This window comes from Amblyomma maculatum, chromosome 8, assembly GCF_055883805.1.
Source record: "Amblyomma maculatum isolate TAMU_Amacu chromosome 8, ASM5588380v1, whole genome shotgun sequence".
Classification (NCBI taxonomy): Eukaryota; Metazoa; Arthropoda; class Arachnida; order Ixodida; family Ixodidae; genus Amblyomma; species Amblyomma maculatum.
In genome coordinates this window covers 27944674-27960059 of record NC_139351.1, presented here as the reverse complement: position 1 = coordinate 27960059, position 15386 = coordinate 27944674, and the positions used below count along the sequence as shown (strand labels likewise).

General features: G+C 47.2%; 1 protein-coding gene across 1 annotated transcript in view; it reads right to left on the bottom strand.

The window, feature by feature from the left end:
• The window catches only part of RanBP3 (ran-binding protein 3), a 50133-nt gene that overhangs the window by 16571 nt on the left and 18176 nt on the right, over positions 1-15386 (bottom strand). Inside the window, exons 5-8 of the mRNA XM_084576152.1 lie at positions 13451-13546; positions 12057-12363; positions 4242-4320; positions 2408-2540 (exon numbers count right to left, since the gene is read on the bottom strand). Of these exons, the coding sequence (XP_084432278.1) occupies positions 2408-2540; positions 4242-4320; positions 12057-12363; positions 13451-13546 (615 nt within the window). The remainder of the gene's footprint in view (positions 1-2407; positions 2541-4241; positions 4321-12056; positions 12364-13450; positions 13547-15386) is intronic.

The following is a 15386-nucleotide window of genomic DNA, read 5'->3' as shown; positions in this document are numbered from 1 at the left end:
TTATTTGCCTAGCAGTTTCCATTACCGGGACAACGTCGCTGCCGTCGCTGCTGGCTGCTGGAGTGCTTTTTTTTTTTAATTTCTTTTAGCGTGATCGCTTCGACTGCCTGTTCCTCTGTGTGTTTGCCGTGCGTTTCACATGGGTTGCCAAGCATAGCGAGTAGGCCTAGCCGTGGTCGTGCTGATGCGAGAACTATGTTCTGTCGCTACTGTGGCTCCATTTATTGAATCAACTTCAGTTCTCTTCAAGAAGCTGTTTCCGAATTTTATAAAGTTTTCTTTTCTTTTATTATTTTTTTCCCCCACGCAGCACGGCAGCGAGAAGGCACTTAACGAAGTCGGTATCGTGATCTAGTGGTTGGTGGTTGTGGTGTTCCTCGGCAGTGGAAAAACCTACTCTGTCGATTTGCTTGGAGCACTTAGTACCCTCGCCTATGCGTGGAAGTCTGTAGCACCAACAACACTGTGCAATTGCTTCCGCCACGCGAAATTTGTGCTGAATGACGAGTCGGCTGCCTTGGACGAGGAAAGCGTCGTCGAGCAGTTGTCGGGCAGTGAGCAGCTTATTCACGACCTTCACACTGCTGGCGTCGAAATTCTATCAGCCGTCTCATTTTCAGAGTTCACAGACGTAGACCAAGAGTTGGAACTGTGCGCTGGGCTCACAGAGGCAGAAATTATTCGCCAAGTGCTTGTGGAGTCTGAAAGCGACGACGACGACTCACTTGCAGCAGCACAGCCAAACGCAAGCTGAGCTGATGCAAGCGAAATTCAGGCGGACCTGTTAGCACGGAAGCAGAGCGTGGTGCAGAAAAGCACTCATGACTTTTTCCGGCCTCAAAGTGAATAATAGGCAATAAATTGAGCTTTTTTTTTGGTGCACATTTCTTTTTTCAGACTGCCCGATTTTTCGGACATTTTCATGGTCCATTAAGAGTCCGAAAAATCGGTCGTCGACTGTATGTATGCAGTCGAACCCAGATATATCGAACTCGAAGGGGATCACGAAATAGTTCGGTATATCGATAATTCGATATACAAAAATTGGCTTGTGACGGCACTTACGATGCCAAAAAACGATACCGCATGTGTCGCGTAATCAATCCACTCCCATAATGAACCCACCCTCCACTTTTTCACCCGTGAATTTGAAAAAAAAAAGAAAATGCGTTAAGACCAGCTCGCTAACATGCAAGCGATTGAGCGATCTCAGCGACGAGCGGCAGCAACAGAGCAAAAAATTTCAAACTTGTTGAAACTGCGTCCCCCTTGCCGCTCGAGCCACCCTGACAGCACAATAAAAGGTTTCTGTGTGGCTGCGGCAGAAATCGGGAGCGTTTTCGCTTGCATGCGTCACTCCCATTTCGGTCGTCGCATCCACAGCTCATTTCTTGGCAGCGTGCCAAGATGCTGGGCAGCGATAACGGCAGGGCGCGTTTATCTTTTATAGCTCCTCCGGTGGCGGGGAGCAATTTGGCAGAGTGCCCGTGATGGCTTGATTGCACAAGCCTGGTTCGATTTATCACGCCGCGCTTGGGGGGCGGGCGTCATGATCGCAGCAGCAGACCGCGTGCTTCCGTTGATTCATACATGCAAAGATAAATGGCTCCGGCCAAAAAAAAAAAAATAAATAAAAAGAAATAGCCTGCTGCTTCGTAACGTCCGCAGCCGCCATATCTTACGCTACGTACCTCGCGCGTACAGCACAACGATTAGAAAGGATGACTCTCGCAAAAAAGAAAAAAAAAAAGAAAAACAGAGAGAGCTGCTGCTTCTTAAGGTCCGCAGGCGCCATAGCCATGTCAGCCGCCGCGTGCAGAGGGTTCGCAACACTCGCTGGAGAAAGCGTCCGACGTCTGTCTGAAAACGGGCTGAGCTGGCTTGGTGCATGCGTAGCGCGTGCTGAAGGAGAGAGATAGCTCGGCAAAAGAATGGGCACACCCACGCGCATGGCTTGCAAACGTCATGTGTTGGCGCGCCGGAAACAATAACTGCAGATGCGCGCGGCGCTGCCCAGACCAACTGTCCCCTCTCAGTCCTTCGGCGCGTGGCTTGAAAACATCACGCGGCAAACGGCCAAGGGTGATGCGATCGTCTTTGGGGAAGGCACACTTTCCAGTGCGTGGTGAGGAGTTCGATATATCGAACGATTGGTGAAATTGAGTTCAATATATGACGCGGCTTTTCTATACTTTTACATGGGATTTTCAAGGGGATATTTCATGAGTTCGATATAACCAAAATTCGATATATCGGGTTCGATATAACCGGGTTTGACTGTATATATATATATATATATATATATATATATATATATATATATATATATATATATATATATATATATATATATATATATATATAAAGAGTGCTCATGAGGATGAACCTGCTGTGAACCTCCTCTCACCTGCAGACATCTGTTCTTCAGGTGGCTCCACGGTGGCTCCACTGCTCTGATTGGCCTGCTGCTGGAACTGCTGGAAGGACAGCTCCGTCGATGATGGTGCCACCACGGTGGAATTCGACGGCGCTTCGAAGTTCTGCTCCAAGGAAAGAAAAAAACTTGGTAAACGTATGTATAAAGCAGCGCTTCCGAAGGTCTCAGGGCTCTGAGAACATTTTTCATTATGTTAAGACTAAATAAACGGTGTTAATCAGTTCTTCATGCCGATTTGAAAGATGCAATCACTTCTATCACTCACTTGTCCTTTAGTTTTGAAAATATTCAGCATTTTCACTCCTTTACTTACAAATAACAGCATAGAAAAAAACTACTAATTAGAAAACTATTACCAACATGTGGCTATATACAGTATAAGGAATACAATGTGGTAACTACTTTCTTGATTAAGACTGTATTAGTCATTTTACAGCTAGCTTAATTCACAGTATGCACGCGTTTAATGGCCGCACGCATGTAATGGCCACACCCCGAACTTTAGAAAGAAAATTGGGAAAACAGACTTTAAAAAAATTTCCCGAGTAAAAGCCGCACCATGAGTTTCAGGAAGTTGGGCAGTGCCGTCTACTGTGCGGTGCAAGAAATACGGAACGTTTTGTGGTTACTGCCTCCAGGTGGGGCCCAAAAATCAAGTGAAAGCCAAAATGAAGCGTAAGGTGAGAAGTAGAATTGCCAATAAGAATTAAGAACAAAATATTTGAGGAAAAAAAGTCGAGCATGGGGGCAGCGGCCACCACCTCCGTCACAAAGGGGGCGCTCCTAGCTGCAGCGATGCCCGCCCGTTACAAAGGGTGAGGCCAGCAAATCCAATCCAATCCAATTCAAGTCTGTTCGCTCCTCCGTTTTACAGCCATTTCCTCGATCGCCCGAAGCATATCACGTGCGATCTCGCAATCGGAACGCATCGCTGCCCTGATTTGTTCTGCGCTCGTGAGCTCCAACCGGCCGACTGAAAAGGGCATCGCTTGTGGCCGTTTGCCACTGGATACTCGAAGCATGGGCCACGGTTTCGTTCGAGACTGTGGAAAAAAGTTTCAGGTGACAGGGATATCAAACAGGCTGGACGGACGGTACGGAGGATGACCTCATCTGGGACAAGGACGAGCCTGAAGTCTCGATGAGTTCGGAGGAGGACGACGAGGAGTGATGTTTTGGACACGGGTTGAGCCTGAAATCCCGACGAGTTTAGCGGAGGAGGACGAGGAGTTTTCCGACAATAATAAAGGCAGGTACCACCGCAAATAATTTTTTTCGCTGTCTTTTTTCTCATGTAATCGATACACCCCCCGATTTTCACCCCAATCTCGGAAAAAAAAGTGCGCCCATTACACGCGTGTATACAGCCAGATATAGGGAAAAGTTATTTATGAGCTATTTAAATTCGAGTGCACGAAAAAATTACTGAGAGGAAAATAAAAAAGTTCTCCCCACCACCATAGCATACTTTATTCACTCAGGAGCATGCTGAAACAAAATAATTTCTTTATCTGCTCTAGAAGCAAAAATATCCTTCTTGTAAACTAGCAAACCCTCAAAAACTTGTTTAGACGAAACGAGAAAAAATGAACAGAGATGGGATTTCTTCAGCTTGTTTGCACCTTATAAGGATCAATTAATGGTCCACGGAGTGAATAAGTCAAGTATGGAGGAGATGAGTTGTAGATTTCCGAAATGTCATAAGCCGCATTTTTTCTCGCAATTTTCGGCCCATCGAGAGCCCTGTCCCCCCTCAATGAGCCTTACAAAAGGAGTCTGGTGGCTGAATCATGCAGACTCTTACCGCTGCCCGCTCCTGAAGGTTCTCGCCAAAGACGAATCCATCTGGTGGTGCTGGTGCAGCATGTGGCGATGAGTGATTGCTGCATTGAAAGAAACACTGAAATTAACTACAGCGCGCACAACAATAAATTGCAAAAATGGAAGCGCCGAACTGTCATGGACACAATGCAAGCAGTAGCATCTGCCCACTTCTGGGGCGGAATCCTTCAATAGCTGAGATTATAAACATGGCTAAACTTACCACACTTCTCAGCTGCAAGACATATGGAAGTAACAAACAATTGGGAATAGGACGTACGATATTTCTTACTCGGTTGGCTGTCCTACGTCTCCCATTAACACTTTCCTATCTGCGGGAAAAGGGGTGGTTTTTGGGTGGTGTCATTAATTTTTTTTTTCTCTCTAACAAAACTTGCTTAGTACAGGAGCGTCTAGTATCAAATTGTTGAGGAGAAATTCCTCTTCACACTGGTATTGGTGAAAATCAACATTTTTATTGAGTAAATGATGAAAACAAAACTCAGCAAAAAAAAAAACACACAAAAGCATCAAATTTTCTTGACACAAATAAAAAGTAACAAATTTTCAAAATATATCTTTTTTACAACAGGGACCAATGCAACACTGCAGCAAATTCTAGCTTGTGTACAGTATTGGCTGAGTTAAGAAAGAAAGCAGTAGTCGAGGTCGACTACACTGAGGTCGCCCCTGGCTGTTCTCTAGCGGCAAACACTTGAGAACACTACTCCTTGAACTGATGGTGAAAAGTAATGCTGCCCAAAAGACATTATCACGTTGCAGATAACAGTTGCGATCTTCAGAACAGTGATCTCTTCCGATCAGTGCGCAGCAAAAGCGTAGCTTTTCGGGAGCGAAAGCAAAAACAAAACTTATCGAGGTATGGCAGTCGACGTTCCGGGTCGGTTTGATGTAGTTTCGCTGTCAGTGCTAAAGTCTGAAGAGCTGAATTCGTCTTCTGAGTCATCACTGCTGCTGTTCGTATCCAAAAACAAGCTCTCCAATGCATCAACTTCCGCGGAATTGCACTGTTTCCACAGGAAGGGTGGCTGTTCCTGACCCCATGGGGCTGGGACGGTAGGTCAACGCCGCTTGCGGCGGGGGCTAGCCAGCCGCTGAATTTTATCTGTTGTAGGCCGTCATTGCACCCGCCACCGCTTAGGTGGTGAACGACGGCTGTTGCGGAGCGCGTCTTTCTCTCCCTCTTCTTTTTCTTTCTTCTCTACTTTCTCTCTTCTGTCCGCACGCACGAGGCAGCGGAGGTGGCTCAGCAAGAGCCAGTAGTAGGCCCGTGCATTTTCTTTTCCTTCTTCCTACAGCCACAACAACAACAACAACTACTGTTTCCACACAGCAGGAGCACGCGACGTCGATGCAATGATGTAAACAAGGAGTGTCGATCGCCTGGCTCCGGAGACCATCTGGACGGGCGCGGCACGGTGGAAAAATACAACCAAAAGCAAAACTGAAAGAAGGGTTCCTCTAATTCCCACTGGATGACACCACTTGTCAAGGAGCGCTTCAAAAGCGGAAAAATTTGAATCCTGAAACCACAGATAGCAGGCTATCGATGGCTATCGATGGTAATAGGCACAGACAGGAAAGTGTTAAGCGGACTTTCTTTTGTAAAGTACAGTAAAAGAAGACATTTTTAGTAAAAGATAAGTTATCCTTCAACTTTTATCAAGAACCTCGCTCATAAGGTATGTTTTCAAATATATATTGATTTATAGGAAAGGAAAAACGCAGTATTTATATTTAGTACGGTGAAACCTCGTTATAATGAACAGTTAAAAAATTGGAAAAAGTTTGCTCTATCCATAATTCATAATATAAAATTTCATAGAAAATACATGCAAGAGCAGCAAAAATCAATCAGAGAAGGCACAGCAACTCGGAGAGTGCCAACTTGGGTCACGTCCATTTATTTACACGCAAAGAACTGCGTTAACGCGGCCTGCTTTTTTGTGTTGATCGCGTTTCGTATCACGCCCTGTTCCACAGTTTGCAAGCACTCAACAAGGGCAAACTCACTGCTCTCAATAGCACTGCAGTGGCGGCACAGTAAATACAATGCAGCAAGCGCTTCTTGTGAAGTCGGAATGTTCTCATCGTCTGCAGGGTCAGCCTGAGCTTCGTCTGCGGGATGTTCAGAAACTTCCACAGCGATTTCGGCATCCGTCAGTACAGCCGTGGTCGCCGCGATGTCGTCGCCGTCTACAAAGTCCTCTACAGTCATTGTTGATGGCATGTCACCAACAGAACGCGAAAAATCGTTCCAGGCTCATCGAGCTCGCGGAGCTCTGCTTCTACTTCGTCGGGATCGTCCCCATCGTCATTTGATGCACAGGCCTCTGCTGGAACAAAACCTGCATGCCGAAAGCAGTTGGCAATCGTTTCGCCTTTCACACTGTCCCATGCCGCTTTAATGCTCCCAGCAAGTCGATCTTCAAGTCCTGCTTCACGAGAAGAGTGTCAGTCTCCTCTTGTAAACTGCCTTGAAGGCCCTGATTTTATCTCGAGCTTGGTCTTTAATGCCAGTGCTGCTCTTTTTTTCACGTTCACTACCATCACAGCACTATGCACACCCGCGCACCACACTCGACACGACGACTGACGCAGCCTCCGCCGAACGCTACGACGGCCCCGCCGCGACGCCGCTGCTAACACTAAAACCAAAAAACGCGAAAGATGCAAAAACCAAAAAGGCAAAAGCAACATTCGATCACGCCGCTGCCGCCGCAGCTGAAGCGGTGTTGTCAACAATTGTGAGATGCAAACGATTTCTCGTGGCCTCCGAGATCACCTCCGTGCGCACAAACAGGCGCGCGGAGGTGATCTCGGAGGCCATAGATTTCTTTGCCTGTCAACTCCCAATGCCGTCGTGGCATCTGTGGCGCTGTCAGCGCCTGCGAGGTAGTCCTGAATATTTTCTGCGCCACACAACACACATGTAGTGCAATGAAGCCTGCCTCCTGCGTCACGAAGTTCGTAATATCCGTTTTATGCCGAACCGCCTTCGCTATGGGAAGTTAAAAATACATGTGTTTGACAAAAATATTTCGGAAGAGTTCGATATATTCAATAATTCGTTATAGCGTGTTCGTTATATCGAGGTTTGACTGTACATGTTCTTCTCGGTGGACACCTGAACCACTCCACAAGGGAAGAAAGGAAGGTGAGAGTGAAAACTGAAGGAGCCTTTGCACAGATGGATTAGTTTCATCACTTGGCAAATGTTACTCAGAACACGGCTTTTGCTGCAACACAGCAGTGCTGTCTGAAAAATGGACGCCATCTGACCAAAGGCTAACAACGCTGATCTCACTGCCATGTTTGCCACATCACACAGATGTGCGGCTAGGAGCTGCCCAAGGCTGACAGGGCTCATGCACAAAGAGCGATCGCCCGAGTGCCATTAGGAGAACTGCAGGGCGCGCACAATTCGGTGGATGCACGGGAGTGAATCACTCACTGTGCACGAACTGCAGAAGAAGAGGTGCATTGTGGGTGTCTATTATGCAACAGTGTGCGAGATGAATTCTATAGGTGCTATGATAGTATGGTGACACTCATTGGTCATGGTGTGTTTACATAAATGCTCAACAATTTTGCAGTTAACTACGATGTTCAGATAGACTGTGCATGTCTTTATTGCACGCAATGGATATGCACGCTATGACAGTGCACGTGTTGTGTGTACAGTCAAACCCGGTTATAACGAACTGCGTAATTCAACACAATTTGTTCGCTATATAAAGTATTTCGCTATAATCAAACCCGTTTATAACGAACTTCAGTACCAAATTCGTTATACACGATGTCCAGACAGCGCAGCAAACGCACTAACTAAAGAAAAACCGTGCCGCTCACCATGAATCTACAAAAGAAATTTATTGCAGGTAAATGCTCACTTATTTGCAGTAGGCAGTGATCTTCGCCTGAACACTGCATTTAACTCCATCAGCGAGAATCGCACTTTCCACACGCGACATCATTTCCACAAACTCCAGTCCGCTTCCCTGTATTCCGGAGCAGTATCGGCGCAGCAGATCGGTAGCAGCGAGGGCTTCGTGCAACGTCGGGCGAGGGCGATCGTCCTCCGGCGGCGGCTCCTCGGTCTCCTCGTTCGCACCAGATGCCAGCATGTCGGCAACAATTTCCGAGTCCAACGGGCTCGCTGTCACGGCTACGTTGTCGTCAACAGTGAGAAAACCCTCCAGGGCAACTTCTTCGGGCACAGCGTCCGGAACATCAGCGAGTTCTTCCCACAGCGTGGCAACATCGCTGTCATCTTGCACAGTGCGCGCTTCACTAGCAGCTTCTGCATCCTCTCGACATAGTCCAGCATGGTGGAAGCAGTTGCGGATTGTGGATTGCGTCACGTCTTGCCAGGCACGGTTAATCATTTCTATTGCGGCCAGCAAATTAATCTTGAGCTCGTCGTTAACCCGCAATTTCACCAACAGCCGCTCAACGACGCGTTTCCTGTAGCCCAGCTTGAAAGCGCGGATGATCCCCTGATCGAGGGGCTGCAAAACCGCTGTTGCGTTCGGTGGCAGGAAACAAAGCTCGATGTTCTTGAGAGTGACGCCGCAGTGGTGCGCAGAACAGTTTTTCGCCGCAGCCAACGCGGTGAATTATCTCCAGCTTGCCGGAAAGCGGTAGGGTACGCCGCTGCTTCGTCGTCATCTTGCAGTATGTAGCGCCGGAATGCAAGCCAGCAGCAACGTAGGCACGTCCGGAATCGTGAGGATAGCAGCAGCACGACTTGCAAACGCGAACAAAGAAAGCTCCGAGGATGCGGGAAAGTACGCCACTGACGCGTTCGTTGTTCGGAGGCTGCCTTCCCTTCGCCCAAACTTGAAAACAGTTCTGGCCGGTGTTGCTTCTTTCTCGAAGCGCAATAGGTCCGGAGCTGCTCGAACGTCTTTGATCACATGGTAGGCAGCTGCCGAATAGGAGCGCCGAAAAGAGATGCGTACAGGAGGGTCCCTCGTGGAAGCTGCTGTAGAGAGCCCCTCCTGCGTTTTACGGAAGTGTGGCATCGGCGCAGAAGCAGCAGAAGCACCCTAGCGGGCGCGTGATGACGTATGCGCTGTGTGAGACCTTGGGGAACGGAGCCGTCGCCAATCCCCCTCCCATCTGACAACGGCATGCGCTAGAAGTATTGCGGCCCGGCAGCGTGGGCTGCCCGGAGAGAACTCGGAGCCGGCACAAAGGCCTGCCCGTTGGCGGGCGTTTGGCGACCGATCGCGCACGCTGAGTTCGCTATATCCGATGTGTAGTTCGTTATAAAAAATACATTTTATGTGCATAATGCTAGTGGAAATTCGAGTGCTCGATATAAAACATAATTCGCTCTATCCGAGTTCATTATATTCGGGTTTGACTGTATGTGGTATGGCCAGAATGGTCATGTACATAAACTGCGAGCTCGGTATGCAAGAAATGGCTTATTATCGATGTCAGCTGCATTGTTTGAACTAGATTTACACTTGTATTGTATCAGCACACATTTACTTTTGTACCGTAAAGCATGCTCAAGCATATGCATGAATACCTCTTTTAAGGCCGAAAGTAACTGCGATACGGGTGGGAAAGGCGTCAATAAAAACAAGCAGAACAGGTTCTCTGTTCTTCCTACATTGTCACATGTCCCTGTCATTACTGACCAGCAACACAATCTATGTAGATATGCCACAACAGCAAAGGAAAGGGTACGCAAGTCACAGCAACTTTGCATCTGCACAGCAGGTGGCGAGCGATCAGCATAGTGGGCTCGTTTTAGGGCCAGTCCACTTTAATTAACCTTTCCTACCCGGCATCCCAATGGATCAGTCTGTTCCCACCCACAGCCATTAGGGCGTAACTGAAGGAAAGCCTGCCACTAGCACCTGTAAATCGTAACTGCTGTGCTGGAAGATGTAAGAAGCACCCCCCCCCCCCCTTTTGTTCTAAGCTAGTATTCTAAGATTCAAAAAATGTTTCCAAATAAAAAAAGGCTTTCAAAACCAAAGCCCCCATTAGAAGGCGTGATGAAGAAGACGGCAGCGTGCAGTTTTATTGGCAATTACAGGTCTCACTGAGTGCAGCTTGCTATTATCGGAGTTCTTGGGAAGCAATGTGCCAACGTCCACGGTGTCCACTATGGCTCTTTTGTCGACGGCAGTTGTATGCCAAGCTTTAAACCGGTACTATCCACTGACCAGGCTGAAATCAAGGAAGTCCAAGAGGCAAGCAAAGTCTCTTGCCGTGGAAAGCACTAGTGAGAAGGTTTCAGGACCAAGCATCAACAACCACTTAAAACAGTGTATTGCTTTGCACAGGTTGCTTTCCAAAGGTGCTTTCTTGTCACTGGGTCAGCATTTGCACTCGCAGCTAATCCTTGTCCTCGCCTTTGACTACTGCAAGAACGGTAGATACTGACACGCCGTATTTCTTTACCAAGTCGCAGTTCCTTGATTTTTTTCTTCTTTTGCATGTCTATTTAAGCATAGGTTTCTTTGTTGCCACATCGACAGCCTTTCTTCTTGAAGTCAAAGATAAACATACCACATAGTTCGGCATAGAAAGTTAGGTGGGCGGATGAGATTAAGAAGTTCGCAGGGGTCAAGTGGATGCAGCTAGCACAGAACCGGGTTAAGTGGAGAAATATGGGAGAGGCCTTCGCCCTGCAGTGGGTATAATCAGGCTGATGATGATGATGATGATAGTTCGGCATCGCAGTAGTTCGATTTGTAGCTTTTGAAAATCGTGCGATCAAGCATTCCTGCAGCCTTCTATTCTTCTCAACATTGAAAAGACACAGCGACGAGACAAGTGGAAACCATTTGCACCGGGAAAGTGACAAATGTGCAGTGGTGCCCAATGTGGAACGCTGATTCGGGAATCAGTGCGTGCCACATGATTGGTTGGATGGGCAAGCCATAGCATATGACAGCACTGACGTGCTCGTCAGTATGTGGTAAGCCTGCCTTCAGCTGTTCCGGTGTGCGCTCAGTTTCTTTTTTCTCTTTATGCCTTTTTTGGTCACAAAGGTAGAGGGCCGGAGGAGTGGAGGAATGATAGCTGGTCACGTAACGTGGAGATGAAAAAACTGTGGGAAGTGCAAATTCTTAGTGTAACCGAGTCTAAGGCACATGCGCGTTTGCTCCGAGTTGTTTGAATGCAGCTGTTCACTGTAGTATTTGGCATGCAGTGCCACTGACATAATGCATATTTTGAGAGTAGCAGCAACTTCATCCACAATAACCGAGCGTTTGTTTAACTGCAGCCTTTATGAGCGAGCTTGACTGCATTTTAAAACAGGCCGGAGTAGTGGCATGGCAGAACAAGAAGCACAGCTGATTAAAACCGTATACAGCCACATGACAACGTAGACATAAAGCTGTTTGTTCCCTGCAAATGAAGAGGGAGAGTGCTGCATGCGCTTGCTCCCTCCCATCCCTCGGTGGCCTGTACTGTCCTGGGAAACATACTATGCTCAAGCTTTCGTGCTACTTTGGTTCCTGCTTCAAAGCCAGCAGCGGAGGTGGCCACACCGGATGAAATCAATAGAAAGCACAAAGTATCAAATAAAATACAACCACGCCAACTTTTAAAACATCAGGCTTTTTAATTAATTTAGAAATTAATTTTAATAATAGTGGCAATAATAGTAGACATTATTATTATTTAGCTTATTACTTAATTAAACATCAGGTTGAGCCACGCAGGAGGTTGAAGCTGCGACATTCTACGCGGACGATGGCATCTGATGTGCTCAATACTGCCAAGGCAATCAAAGCACACTCACGCATCCTCGGTTGTCGGGCCAAGCAGGGGTGCCAGGTGTTCGGATGTGCCATTGCGCAGGTCGCCCAGAGCCAAGCCAAAACCACCACTGGCCGAGGAGCTCGTTGTGGGGCCAGTAGTGCTGCCCCCATTGTTTTCGTCCTCTGTTCCAGACTCCCTGCTGCCTGACGCCCGGGTGCCATTTGTGACAGGGCTGGATTCACATGTGGAGGACACCTCACGAGGGTCTTTCGACGATGCCGGCTGTTGCTGCTGTTGTTCTCTACTGGATGCAGCTGCTCCCTCTTTGGATTCTGGTGCCGTCGTATCTGTTGGGTAGAAGAGAGGGGGGGGTAGCAGCTGGTTTTAACATCGTGTCAATGACGCTCGGCGAAAGGCATTAGCAGCGACGCTACAAGCAAGATGCAATTTGGAGTAATTTTCGTGGTAATGAAATTCAGTTGATGCAGAAGACTGCCAAATTAACAGTCTGGAGCAATTAAAATTCCAATCAGGAGCACTTTGAAACAATAAAACAGTAACTCGGAAGCTTTCTGGAGAACGAGACTTTTGGTTTCCTAAATCCCAGGTTGGCTGAACTACCTGAATCTGAACTTCCCATGTTAAAGTCTACTATATTATTTAAGTTCCTCAATAACATAGGCAACGATTACCTTATTTATAGTGAATATGAAGTTTGAAATATTGCGTTTTAGTATCGTCACAGGAACTGTCATAGGAATGTGTACATACTGAGACGAGTATTTCAGACCCCCTCCCCCCGCCCTCATCCCACTCTGTGCACATATTAGTGTGCTATGCTTGTAATTTTGTGCAGCTCATTTTTTGACTGAAAGTTTGGTTTTTCAGTTCAACTAAGACCTGAAACAGCCATCATTTTCAAGAACAGCTGACGTGAAAGGTGCCATCTTGGTCTGAAGAAGGTGATTAGATGGACTGGCACGGATAAATGCACCTCACCGCTGTCATATGATCACACTTTTTTTTATTGCCGCTGGGGAGACACAGCTCAAAGGAGGGAGCATATGCGGGGTGGGCAATGTTATGCTGCCCGTGCACTTCTGCGCTGCTTTCATGACAGCCGCTTGCTGTGCACACTAAATGCAAGCTGGCAAAATGGCTACTAGCGTTTGCTTTGGGGTTGGCCTAGGTTAAAATACTCATAATGCAGCGTGCCAGCATGCTCCCATAATTGCGATAAAACTTCGATGTTTGTGTTGCACAGTTTATTCCATGAGCATCTTCCAAGCCACACATACCTCAAAAAATTTGCAAACACAATTCCACCACACTTGGTCAAGCATAGCACACTGCAGGCCGACACAGAAAGGGCGCACATTCTCCCATTCTGCTGAAGCAAGTTATTCTTAAATCCCTCAGCATTAATCCACTCACCGGAAGATGACTGCTTGAGCTTCTCAGCCTGGAAGGAGAGGGCCGACGGCCGAAGGACTATTCTGCTCCCTGAAGAGGACACGGCGCAGGCATTGTCTGCAACAGCCACCCCACCACTTCATCAACCCTCTCATCAACACCAAAGTCAACCCCTCATGCCGAAGTCAGTTAGAAAGCAAATATTCAGAGTAGATAACCACATCAGCCGCCCACTGGTGTCCAGTTTTATCCCCGCTTTTGTAGCGAGAGCCGTTGCCAGGAGCTCCCAACGAGCAGTTGTGTGATGAAAGTGCATTGCTCCCAGCCAATTAGGGTGGTAAAGGAGAAGCAAAAAGAAAAGCAGAAGATGACAGAAAGAAGCCGGTCAAGAAAAGGCAATAGCAGCTGCCCTCAAATGTTTTAACATAGCCCAATTTTTTAAATTAAAATTTACAATAGCAGAGAACTTGCACTCAAAGGCCAAGCCAAGATGGTTGTAACCGATGAGTGAAGCCAATGAGTGAAAGCAAGAAAAAAACAGCCAATAATAATATTAATAAAGGATCTGACGAATGCGCAATTAAAAAGCGGAAGTTACAATGACGCTGTGCCCCCATTCCCAAAAGAGAATGAATGCTCAAAGCGTTGCATCAAATGCTGCAATGGTTTGACATGATCAAGCTGGAACAATGCACAATGGCAGGTCACACCGCTGCTCTCCCTGAAAGCCACTGCATTCCTGAACAGAACAGCGAGCAAGGCCAGTCGGCGATTCTTTGCAGTGACAAAAACTGGAAAAGTGGCGAAAAAAAAAAATTATACGGAGGCAGCAATGTACTTCCCAGAGCCACAAGGCCCCATGAGTGGCTACACTCTTTTTTCTACATCGTAAAACTATGCACCATATTTTCGCTAATCTAAACACCCCCTTCTTAACTTTGCAAAAAAGAAAAAATTTGGGAAAAACATTTTGCGAGCGAATCTGAACACCCCCTTTTTTGGAACGAAGAGTGCATAGTGAAAGCTGCCAGCACGCTAGCTCACTCAGTTGTCAAGTTGGAGCCGTCAGAGTCCCAAGGTGGCACGACATCTGTGGAGCTATGGTGCCACAGCGGCACAATATGCAGCCTGCGCTCCTGCGTTCTGAAGTTACACGACAGCTGTCGGCAGAGAACGCCGAAATCTGGCCAAGAGCGACCCCGATAAATCTATCTGTGTCTTGTCAAGTGGACCTGGAACCGGCAGCCATTCGGTGGAGCTCAGCAGATTTCACAGGGATAGCTGTTTCAGAGCCTTAACGGAAGGTGGATAAGACTGAATGAAGAGGGCTGCCACAGCATGAATTTGGAGAAAACTGTAATCGCATTTACCCAAGCAGTTTGCCAAGTCTGTTTGCAAATCACAACGCTATTTCTTGCGCCCGTCTCATCAGGATGTCCCCGAGAAAAACGTAAAGACCCCCCCCTCTTCTGGAATCGCAATCTTAAAAAAAAAAAAGGCCATGCTTAGAATAGAGTAAACATGACATGTATGTGTTGACAATCAGCCCTCGCATAGAATGTGATTTTTACGAATGCTTCCCATAACCCACACTTGAAGAAACAAACCACCTTCAATATGCGCATGAGTCCAAATAGAATGCTCCTTTGGATTCCGGCTGCTTGCATACATAATGCAAAAAAAAAAGGGAGGTTAGTTTCCTTTTTTCCCCACTATTACATATTAGGGGTTCCCTGAACCTGAAAAATGTCTAGCGATGGTGTCGTCGCCGCCTGTGTGGATCCTCTGGACAATGATGAGACTCCAGCTGTAATGAAACACCATCTAGTGCATTCCAGGTCTCAAAGAGCCATTGCAAAGCTCATGAGGCCCGCAAAGCTCCGTGACGCGGCCTGCTGACTTCAAACATTTCAGCCTCTTCTATTAAAGCATGCGCCAGCTTAATGAAGCAGCTTTA